A 12,333-nucleotide genomic window follows, 5' to 3' on the forward strand; every position below is an offset into this window, starting at 1 on the left:
AAAAGAGCTTCACTATAATTGACTTTTGATCTGCACTGCAGAAAAATTTAAGTATAGAGAAGAGAAGCTAATACACATAGATCTGCATCCTGCTATTTCTGTCATTTAAGAAAGAGCTACATATAGCGTGAAACTTCCTAATTACCTTTGGTTCAGATTAACCCAACAAGTGTTCATTTGGTCAGTGGTTTCCTTCACCCTCCTTGTGTCATCATCTCGATACTCTCGAAGAAGTTTATTGGAAAGATCATTGAACGCAGCTACCGTGATGTCACCTCTATGCAAATCTTGAACTAACACCTATAAAACAATTCCAGAACGAGACAGGAGCCAAATGAAAATCAGACCATTTCACATATAATGCATTTCATCATATTAAAACTTTTACAATAAATGTGTATATATCTCATCTAGAATATACTCTTTCTTAAAACAAAGAACTATTAGAAGATAGTGTCCTGACAATGAGCCAACCAATTCAAAAATAAATGAGAAAAAATTATGCTTTTCAGAACTGCCAAAGAAATTTGAAATATCTTACTGTGTTTTACTGGTAATGGAAGCAAAAGTGCTTCTATATTTTTAGTAGAATGAGTAAGTTTAAACTATGTGAACGGTGCTACAACCATAAGCTTTATGTGACATAAATTAAGTGTGCTGCAGGATTTTTTTTTAAATGAAGAAACACGTCAAATATTGTAATTTTTTGTAGCACGATATTCATAACATGGCTCAGCCTTCTTGAGATATCTCTAACTCTGGAGAAAAGTATGCATTTTATATACGTGTATATTTTCAGGTTTTATACATTTATACGTTTTTCACCTATATTGTATGTTCTCTGTACTGTATACATTTGGACACAGGTTATTTCTAATCTCCGGTTTAAATAAAGCCAGTGAAAAGCAAGCAATTTTACTATTTACTAAAATAGGGCAATAGTTTAGTGAGGAAATCTCATGACCATATCTCCCTCTGCTTCTTTCCATACCCAGCTGCACTCCTATCTTGTCCTTCCGTGACTATATATACACCTGGTTTTTAAAGTCTATTACAGCCTGTTCCTTGTAGCACTGATAAGAGCCCCTCCCAACTGACTTGTCTCTTTAGTTCTCAGCCTGTGTCTCCGAGAGCCTGTCCTTTTTCTGGCAGCCCTTGGAAGAAAGGACATCAGACTTATTGATTTATCACAGCAGGTTTGCTCTGACATAAAAAGCAAAGAGTGCGCAAGATTGGAAAAAAGGTGCTAAACTTGTCCAGGGGACCCATCAGAAGTGAAAATGAATATATTTTTAGGTATCTTAGTCCATCCCTGAATTTGCTTACTACCACTAGTAGGTTTTCGTGAAGTAACACACGCTCAATCCTGTGACTGCACAAATAGAGTTTTAGCAGTCTGAGGTTCACATTTTCTGTATTTGATCATTTATTTGCTACTGTATTGACTTAAATTACACTTCTTACTAAGAAGAGACACAACATGCACACATGCCACCCGTTTCCCTGCCCCTACAAATGATTCCCAGGGAGTCTGATTAGGGGAGGAGGGTGGGAGGAAGGAAGAAGAGCGGGGGGGAGAGAGAAAGAGTTTACGGCATATTAATCCTTAGAGAGAATTACCAAATCAATTTTACAATTAAATCTTATATGACACAGATTGTTGTACAAGGCCCAACACGGAGACGCGCGGAGGCCTGACCTTGTTGTCCGCCAGCTGCTTGGCCAGCGCCTCCCGGGGGGCCTGCAGGAGCAGGCGCAGGCGGAGCTCGGCGTGCTCCATGAGGCGCTCCACGTCCTGCCGCTGCTCGTCCCAGCGCACGCTGTCGGCCAGCATGTGCTTGAGCCGCTGCTGCCGCTGCTCCACGCCGTGCTGCGTGCCGTCCCACTGGCTCTTCACCTTCTCCACTGCGGGGCACAAGGAAGGCAGTCACAACATGGCCGCAAAGCCACCACGCAGCTTCGCCTAGCAGTTGCCTCGTGCCAAGGAGCAAATAAAACAACTGATTTGCCAAAAGTTCTCTCAGAGTTCGGTGTTCTAGTTCCCCATGTAGTTTATGCATTCACTGAAGCACAGGAAACAGTGGTGTTTGGCTGCCTGTGTTTAAGCAGGCAAGCTCAAGGTGACAAATAATTTCGGAGATTTCAAACCCGTGATCTTTTACTCTTCAGGAAGGCATATTTTGGTGGCCAGTTGGCCACAGCTCCACTATGAAGATAAGCAAAGGCAGGCCTTTGAGGAGCACAAGTTGAGGTCCAGACTGGCAAGTCTGCAGTTTGCTATACCACCAAATCACCTCTGTATTGCTGTAGCTGAAAACGGTATAAATGAACCAATAAAATAAACCATGTTTAGCCCCGTGTAGTCTACATGGAGCGAGATAAGCTTCACCGAGCAGCACGCTGAAGCTCCTGCCCCACAGCTTGGGCTAAGCCAGAAACATCCGAGTACCAGCCTGCTTTAATGCTTCCATTTCACCATGAGTTTTTACAGGCTGAAGTTAAGGAGCTTTTACAGCACAACAGAAAAGTTATTGATCACATTCTGTTTCCTTCAAGTATCACGTTTATCCCTCACTAAGGGAAGTTACATCACATGTTCAGTCACACCAGCCCTTAACCTTTATTAAGCAAAGGGTGAAAAAGACAACATGGCAAGAGCATGGGGGGGGAAAAAGTAGCATGCCGGGGCAGCCCTAACCCTGCCTGTCACAGCGAGATGAACAGTGTTAAAAATATTTCTTAATAGTTACAGGTCATTAAAAGTGTAGGAAGGAGGGAGGGGAGAAGGCATTACTTGGCAGTTGACAGAAGGTCTTTCCTATCACCTGCCACAACAGTTAGCAGCGGCACATTATATTACAAGAACGAAAGAATGAAAAAGGAATTGTAAAGAAAAGAAGGAAAATAAAACAAAACAAACTCCCTGAATTTCTGAAGTACAGCTGTTAGATGACCTCATTTTCAAAACACATGCCATTTTTATTTTAATATCTTATCCTAATAAACACAGTGAAACACTTTACTAAAATGACACTCCTGACAACACAACATCAACAGTTACAGGCTGGCCACAGGGCCAGAGGCTGCCGTGAGGAAACAGCCTTTCCGCAGAGGCTCCAATCCCCTCTCTCTGCTCCCGTCTGCTCAGGCCACTTTGTGTCATTTCACCAACGTGTTGCATGATTTTAACCTCAACTTTGAGACAGGTTACACCGCTGATTTTCAAAGAGAACATTTTAATTAAACTAACAGCAGCCTTATTTGTTACTCGCAGGAAAACGCAAGCCTCGTTTATTCACCCACACAAGCACTTAGTTTTAAAAACACTCGGAAAGCTCCTTTCTGACAAATCTGAACTTTTGTATTTAGGAACTTCGCACACAGAGAGATGAAAGTCGTTACCTTGGCTAACCTCATGAGTTTCAAGAAAACATGATGGCGCCGCCATGAGGTCCAGGTGCCACAGGAATTGTTAGTTTCTTCCCTTTCAATTTTCCCATACATAAAACAGTGTTGTTTTGAATCGTGGATAGCATTGATCCCATTTTTCTATTAGAAAAATGTGTTGTGTACTTTCATGCCTATCTTCAATTCCTATATGGCCAGCAGCAACAGGTAGGCAATATGTAAAACAACTCATGTTTATTTTACCAGCTAGTATGTCATTTTACTTTGTGTATCTGAAAGCTAACATACTTGAAACACAAAGCACTTTAATCTTTCACAAAGCAACAATGTTAAGGCTTTACCATTACCTTTTTTGTTAAATCTTTTACGAGCATTCAAAGTCATTATGCTTCATCTGCTTTGGAAGCTCTCCTCTCCTTAAGGATTACTTTTAACAGCATTCTGCATGGCTCCACAACGCACTCTGACTGCCTGTCAAGCTCAAGTGCCAGAGCAGCTCGCGCTCTCTCTATATATGTATACATATGCACTTATATATACATATATATGTATATATGTGCATATGTATGTATATACACAGACATATAACTGCAACACAGATGCAATTTCTAGCCACAGGGAACTTTTGGATTAATTTTCAGGTATGGTATAGATCATACTGAATATGAGAATTCAGAAGAATGAGTCTAACGGCCAAAATTTTACATAACACGTTACTACTTTTAATAAATAGTATGTTCAAAAGAAAATTGGCAGCTGTTGCAAGAGCTGTTTGTGCTGTTTTCACAAACAGCAGCAGGAGTGAAAGAACGCTGTAGCATTTTGAGCTGGCTAATGAACCATGGAGAAAAAGCTCCCAAGGGTTTGAGTTCTCCTTGCAATCCTGCAAGGAAGAAAATATTCCTGAGAAAGAGCTGTCTTCAATAGCAACTTGCCTGCAATGAATAGATATTTGAAGTTTATACAGAAAGTTAATATGGAAAGAATATTGCTTGACTGTGTTGCATATTTTTCCCTTTGAAAGCCCAGGTTAATCTCACCTCAATTAAAACCACCTTCGACTCCTTGCTCATAATAGAGTTATTTACAGCTGACATACTTCCCTACTCTTCAGCCTCCAGCAATACAGGCCACAACACAGTGAATTTAAATTCTCACTACCTTAAGAATCTGCCCTTGCGTTCAATAGATTGGTTCCTAGAAAAACCAGTCAAGAGCACTAGGCTGGTATCAAAGCTGGAAAGATTTGAAAGAATCCCTGATGAGACTTTTTTTTTTTTTTTTTTTTTTTTTTTTAACTCCCAATGTCCACATACTAATCATGAGAGAAGGTTCAGGTAAGGAAACTTTCCTCTATTTTCTGTGATTGTAGTTCTCAGAGTAATTAGGCTTCATCTACTAACATGTAGCTGACCCCTAAGAGCTTGTAGGACATAAGAACAGTTCTCAGCATTTAGAGTAACAAGGTACATAAAGCAGCCTTGATTTTTTTTAAGTTCATCTATGTCACATGACAGCCTGCAAATTTTCATATACATGAAGGAAATGTTCTGGAAGCCTCATGCATGGCATGCATGCATCCAGTGTACACCGGTTCTCACTTCTCCTGTACGGGCATGACTACTGGTAACACAAATGGAATCTCAAAGTGCAGATCAGTGACATGAAAATGCACCACCTCTCAGTCAAGATTTTTTAAAAAAAAAGAAAAAGAAAAAAAAAAGCATGAACATGAAGTTAGTCTGAGTTTCTGAGTTTACGCATTCATCCATTTCACATAATGAACTCTTCACCACATTGTACTTTTTATATCAATGAATAACAGATGCAGGACAAGTGATAAGGATTTAAAGTAAATCTCAAATTTCTGTCAAATTATTTACTCTTGTCCTTCCAAATTTGTCCTCACCAAATATAGTGGTAATTCCTTTTTCCTTGAATTTTAGAGTGGTATGGTGAAAGCCATTTAACTGTCACACTTTCAGTGTATTTAAGAAAAACAACTTCAGTTAAGCTTAAAATCAAGAGTTTAAGAGAAAGATAAACAGATTATTTGACTGCCATAGAACTACTGACTATGTTTGACTAACAGACTATTGAATTTGCAAACACAGAATTGGGGAACTTACATTTTTCTGTGATCACTGTCCTAATGTCTGAACTGGAAGTTTTATTTTTCAAATTCTGAGCCAAGGTAAAAACAGAATCAAGCTGAGGGTGTCGCTGATCCAAATCCGCCTTCGTTATCTGTTGAGAATTAGAACGCAATTTTGTAGTACAAAAAGCAGGATTTAACTAACAATACCTGTATTATTGAGAGATGAAACATGTATGCATCATTATAGATAGATGACCCTTACTGTTTTACAACTGCAGCCCTTAAATGGTCACAATGCTCTTGCAATTCATCAAGATGCAAAGGTGCTCTGAATGACAGTTACTAAAACTCCAGATGCCCAGGTTAAGCTGCACAGCCTACCCAGTTAGCGTAAAGATTGCCTCTTTTCCATTCTTCCATTGTTTATTTTCGAATTACTAAGCTCTGATCATTAAAAACAAAAATAGTTTAGACAAGAGAAGGGCAGTAGAAAAAGTAACTGTCTGTTAGACAGTATGTTGCACACAAAACTTTGCTATTACTTCACTATAGCACTGTACTAGAACCCCATTTTGTAAGTACTGTACAGTTAGAAGGAAAAAAAAAAGTTACTTTTCACCAAGCTATTCTTTCGAATTCCACTTAAGGTTACCCACAGGAAGAGTTTAGAATTTGTTTAGGCTACAGCTTTCAATGTCAGGTTCTGGAGTCATTTGCCATATTTTTTTCCTCACCTCCGTTTTCGTTTAAATGTTATTAGCTTGTATTTTACATAAAAAATTACAGGTATCTGACAATTTTCTAGGCTGCTCGTCTTCCAGAACACGTACTTTCATTCGTGAAATAGTCCGACTGATGTCTTCGGCGTTTCCCACAGTGACTATGTTCGACTTGAGCATCTGATCAATCAATACCAGCCAGTCACCCAGCTCGGTTGTAGTTTTATCCAGGTCAGCAGGTGCAGAAAGTTCCAATGCCTGCTGAGCCTGAACAGGAATTTCAAATGAAGAAGATACTAGCACCACCTTTTGGACATCTGAAACAATAAACAGAGTTTTAAGGTTTTGTTTAAGAAGGGGGAAAAAAATCACAGCCAAAGGGATAATCAATTACAATAAATATAATTCGGTATAGGTATGTGAGAGGGACTTGTAACACCTGTAAATATGCAGCAGCATCTGTAGAGCCACCAGGACCTAAGTCACAAGAAACAGATTCCTTTTATCTCCTTTTCTCTCTCACCCTTTCTTCCATGCTGTCTCTCATTTCATTTTTTTTAAGTTAGCAATTATTCTATTGCATGACAGAGTCTCTCAAACAATTCAGATATAATGCAACACAACAAGAAGAAAACCCAACTTCCAATAGCGAAACAGCATTTAAATCCCATGGAGTGAAGTTAACCACTATGCGAATGAACAGTAACACCTAAGCCCTACTGGGAATAAAAGCAATTATTTCACATGAGCTAAGGGTCTGAATTGCCTTGCTCTCCTGCAAAGCTTTCCCCCTCCTTGGCCCAGAAGTACTTTAAGCACCAAGCTGCTCCCCAGGCTTTGCAATACCCAGCTGTCCTACAAGGGGATCCTGCAAGTTCAGCCCGTGCTGCGCTCACCCCTTTAACCTGGCACTGCCAAGCTTCAGTGAAGCACCAAGGTTCTCTCTAGAAGCTGTTCTTGATAGTGTTCTTGCTCCAAGAAAACATTTAAGTTAAATTTAACTTTTGCACAGATACAATTGCCTCAAGCAGTAAAAGACAGTACCTTTACTTGGCAAATAGCTGGTATTAGCAAAAGAAACCAGGCTGAAACTGACACTGTAACAAAAGCTATTTTTCACCTTAAAATTTAGCTTGTCACTACTGATTAATGATTTTTTTTTTAGGTTAGTTTACTTAAGTTCAAGCTATAAATTCTTTCGGGTGAGAGCTGTTTTTTTTTTTTTTTTTTTTTAAAAAAAAAAAGCTAGTTTTCTAAAAAGGACATCTGTGCATCTGCTTTTACTGTCTATAACTGGTCTGTTGGCAGTGACTTTTGAAAGAACTTGTCAATTTTGGCATCTGACACACGGGAAGCTGTCTCAAAGACACTAAGTTTTGACAAGATTCCAGAAAACAAATAGCTAGGAGAAAGGCTTTATCTGTGCCCCACCTGAGTCAGAAGATACAGAATGACCTTTTATTTATATAGCACTGCAGAGAATCTGTATGCAGGAGATGATACTTCACACACTCAACGGGAAAAGCCTCAGTGAGGTCTCAGTTGCTAAAAAGGATGACCACAAGGCACAATCCTTAGGAAAGCAGGCTCCCACAAGCAGACCTGCCTTGGCTTTTATTATCTGCCTGGTGCAGCAGCACCTGGTCAGGACACCTAAGCCTTACTAAAGCACCCCTGCATTTCAAAAATTCATGAGGAACCCAAAGAACACCTCAACCCTGTGCTCTCTCTGACTTTTCTCTAGCTACATTGAAAGCAGTCCAGAGGACACCGATGTGCAATGTTTCTGATTTCCACTTCAAGTTCAGAAAAAAGAGTTTTCCCTTGTAGCTTGCTCTGGACTACAACCAGGATTCAACTTGCGCGCGGCAGACACGTGTGCCTGTTGCCCACTCACCAGAATGCTTCCTTGGTGCTACGAGGGGAGGCTGCTCAGCAAATACCTCCAGTTCTCTCAGCCTGTCAGGCACTTCTTTGAAAACCTGCAGCCCAGCAGGGAGAGGAACAAAAACAGTAAGAAATGCTACATTAACACCAAAAAATAATCATTTACTAGATCATTTTAAATATTCTCCATTATGTTTGCTGCAGTGGTATTCAACAGTGCCATTTCCACACCCTCCAATTTCCTACCTAAATAATGGAGTCAAATAAATGAATTTTTGTAGATAGGCTGTTGTGTCCTCTTTTTTTTTTTTTTTTTTTTTTTAAACTGTCCATGTACTGAGGTAATGACTAATTTGAAAGCTTTTTGAAGGTGTTGTATGAGACTGATTTCTGGTCATTAGGGACAGGAAGGTAGAGAAATAGGGAATTCAACTTAAAAAAGAAATTACCACTAGTTCCTACTGTAGAAGAAAAAAAAATTCTCTACAATTTTGAAGAGGTAGCAAATAAATGTAAAATACAAAGGAATAACTGAATGTGTGAGAAACAAACTTTTCTTTCTCTGAACTATCAACAGTCCCTTTTTCTTTTCTGATCAATTCTTACCTCCAAGTCCATACTTTATCCATACAAGCAATATCAAATAATTTTAATCCCCTTTTCATATGGATTTCCAGGTTCTCCTTGGAAAAAAAAAAATCACTCCAAGCAATGAGAGATTTTCTTCTCTCACACTTTCTACTGAGACCAAGGAGTTCAATACAGTTTCTGTTTTTTACCATTTAAATTCAGGAAGAATCCCAGAAAACGGATCAAATATTTTGCTCATGTAACCTTACCTTACCTCAGTTGCAACCATTCAGTTTTCTTAAAAAGCAAACACTTATTCTGACATGCTCAATTTCAAATTATTGCCTTATGGTTTGCCTCAAAAAAAAAGAAATATTTTCAATCATTCCTTTAAAAGAAAGCTAATACAAAATAAAATATCTGAAGTAGTGGATAATTCATGCCTATGGATAAATTTCCACTAGGATTTTCAAGCAGACACAGATTAGAAATCCACGCCTGTAGATACAGTTCCCCAACATGCACACGCACGCGTGGCTTCCAAGGTATTTTTGGCACGTCACATCCAGATGGCAGGGAAACCAACCACTCCAAATACAACACTCTTTCCAACCGCAGGTAGCCAATGCTGCAGAAATGCATACCTTACTCCACCTCACGTTGAGGGACTGCAGGCTATCAGAAAGTCTGTCTTTTTCCTGAGGACAGACATTTCTATCCAAGAGCACTTCAGGTTCAGTTCTGTTGAGCCAGTCCAGTTTGTCTCCCTGTCCTTCCATCTCTTCGCTAAAGACCTAAGGGGAGAAGGAAGGTTTGGGGCTGAAGGTGAAGGCACCCGTGCTCCAACAACAGCTCTGCATCCCCACCCGTGCACTACACCACCTACAGTGACAAAAACTGTCACAGTCTGATGGAAGGTTATGTTTCATCTCTAAGACTTTACTCGAGGTATCAAATTGTCCAACAGACAGGACAATACGTTTTACTTACCCATCTTTTATTAACTTATTTTGCAGGCAATGATTTCCTAACTGTTACTGAGATTTCTAATATATTCTACTACAAGTGCACCGAAACACTTACTTTCACTCCTATAGTTAGATCTTACTAGCACCATTTTAAAATTATTGGCTTGTTCTGCTACAATTTCAACAATTTTAAAAATTAGATCAAGTGATGACACATGAAAGTAAAATCTCAACTTGCTAAATTGTATTGCTAATATATTTATTTCCGTCTTTCTGAAACACAGCCACCAACTTCTGGCCAGATAACAGCTATCAATCAACCTGACTTCATTACAAGATGCTCCCTGCTTGGGTATATACTCTCACAGAAGTATTTCACACAGATGTAATTTTTCCTGAGTAGTTCTCATTGTGAAAATTTTCCTCCCCAAAAGTTAACACACACGTGCCCACACACACGTGCCCACACACACGTGCCCCCCCACACACACTAATCTCTCTTGCCTTTAATTCTCTCCAGTGTTCTTCATGGTTGAATGTAAATCTTGTATCCAAAGCATTTTCTACATTTTCCAACCAGCAACGCAGCTCAGCAAGCTTCTTTCTGTAGTCTATCAGCTGCTGATTCTCACCTTTCAGCCTTAAAAACAAAACCAAAAATCCACATACACTTCTGCAGGGAACAGGGCATGCCAGTCTGAAACTACTCCCCATGCAACACGAACACATGTTTTCCAGCAGCAACAGTACTTAATTCTAGTATTCAAAAGATTCTTGTAAGATACTTTCTAATTAATACTACCACTTAAAAAAATAGATAAACTTCAGCTCAAAAGTATTAAACATACTTTAAATAGTCTGCAGAAAGCATTAAATGAAAGGTCACTACTGTCTCTTTTAGGCTCTCAGGCCTAATCAATGCAAACCACTTACACAATCTCTGTTTGTGAAAATACTAGAAATGCCCACAAACTCTACAAAGGAAATATTTGTGTTCCTTAATATAGCTGCCCAAATTAAATTAAGAAAAGTGTTACTTCATTTTTAAATGCATTGGAAGACTTAAAGTATAATGATACCAAAAATAACTATTAATTCCAGAGATTTATAATTAAGTAGAAACTTTGTATCCTCAGATGCCCTCAAAATTTGTGTATTTATCTAAGACAACCTTTCATGCTGATTTTTGAAGCAAATTTAAACGTATTTCACAATGATTTTCATTTTGCTTAGAATATGCCTTGCCAAACAGATAAAATAAGTGCAAATGCAGAGCTCAACTTTATTTTACAGCATCATTCCTGAATATCCACAGTGAAAGAGTTCCAACAAGTATCTCCGAGACAATGCAAAGTTAAAAAGCGAAGTCATGTATTTACAGTTCAGCTACTTCAGCCAGAGAAAATACTGTTTCTTCATTCTCTCCATCTCTGAATGGAGCCTCTGAATTAGCAATGAAGGGACTTCAAAAAACAAAGAAATAAAAGGGAGTTTTTGTGTCTGTGTTTTACACAACCAACCCAGTGACCGCCTCACTAAGCAGTCCATTGCAGGTGGATTTATGAGAAATTGGTCCTAGAAGACAGTTCAAAACCCGAGGCCAGGAAAACACAGATTAATGACAGCGTGCTAGAGAATACACTAGCTCTCCTGGAGTCCTCCAAATGAGGTTCTCCTCATTACATCTGGTCAGACACACACATTTCCAATTAACTTATTACCTCTGCTGCCTTTCCATGACCTCAGCAGCAATCGCTTCCCAGCGCCTGTTCAGCCCCAGCAGCTTCTCCTGCAGGAAGCCCCCGTCCGTAGCAGGGAGCTTCTCTATGATCCCTTCCCCAGTCCTGTTCAGGGCTGCAACGCTGGCCTGATGGCTGCTCACTCCCTCCTCAAGTTCCTGTCAGAAACACAAAAGCCAACAGGATTTTACTACTGACCTAGGGTGACTTTGCTCTGTGGCTTGTAACACTGAGCATCGCTGCCCAGCGCGTCTTATCTTGCTCAAAAGGGCACTTAGAGCCATCTTGCCTAGAACTGGATGCAGTTGTTGTCAGTTAAGAGTCTGTTGTTGAACCTACTTCAATTTGCTAATGAATGTCATAAAAGGAGATAATGATACAGAATAGGCTGCTGAATACTACTAGTCATTTAAACCATTTAAACCATCAGGTCTAGAACCCACACTCACTTTTGATTTCTTTCCTCTTAACATTAAATGCTTTTTAACACTGGTAGATGGTATGACTTTTTAACTAGTCATTTTCATTACACGTGTCCCTGACTGTTTCTGCAACCTGACAGTATTTTAGCAAGGATAATAATGGCTGTGCTATCCAGGTCTCCATGTATCACAGAAAATCCATGAAACTCTAAGGGAAGCCAGAATGTATCAGGGTCAAACCTCCAAGCATCCTTAAAGACCATAAAAAGCTTACACTGTCAGTGCAAACTCCTTTGCAGCTAGACCAGGAACAAGATGATTCATGAAAGAGAAGGGAAATGCCCTGGAAAAAAATTCCAAGCAGCTCTGACAGTAAGATACATTAAGTAGGTCATACATTTCTTTAGTAACAGATACCTAACACCTGTTCCTCACACCATAATAAAAAGAAGAAAAGTCACATCTTCAAAGTCAGGTTCTCATCTTCTTACTTGCAAGACAGTAAGGTAGTCTGAGCTAAGC

The 12,333-nt window shown here is 39.5% G+C and overlaps 1 protein-coding gene across 1 annotated transcript in view; it reads right to left on the minus strand.

The window, feature by feature from the left end:
- Positions 1-12,333, minus strand: part of UTRN (utrophin) — a 303,290-nt gene that overhangs the window by 191,418 nt on the left and 99,539 nt on the right. The window contains exons 42-49 of the mRNA XM_088537058.1: positions 11,372-11,547; positions 10,155-10,290; positions 9,327-9,476; positions 8,123-8,207; positions 6,337-6,542; positions 5,538-5,655; positions 1,700-1,905; positions 146-300 (exon numbers count right to left, since the gene is read on the minus strand). Coding sequence (XP_088393184.1) covers positions 146-300; positions 1,700-1,905; positions 5,538-5,655; positions 6,337-6,542; positions 8,123-8,207; positions 9,327-9,476; positions 10,155-10,290; positions 11,372-11,547 — 1,232 coding nt within the window. The remainder of the gene's footprint in view (positions 1-145; positions 301-1,699; positions 1,906-5,537; positions 5,656-6,336; positions 6,543-8,122; positions 8,208-9,326; positions 9,477-10,154; positions 10,291-11,371; positions 11,548-12,333) is intronic.

Source organism: Tinamus guttatus, unplaced genomic scaffold (genome assembly GCF_059628265.1).
Source record: "Tinamus guttatus ecotype Peru unplaced genomic scaffold, ASM5962826v1 Tinamus_guttatus_pri_ptg000716l, whole genome shotgun sequence".
In the NCBI taxonomy this organism is placed as follows: Eukaryota; Metazoa; Chordata; class Aves; order Tinamiformes; family Tinamidae; genus Tinamus; species Tinamus guttatus.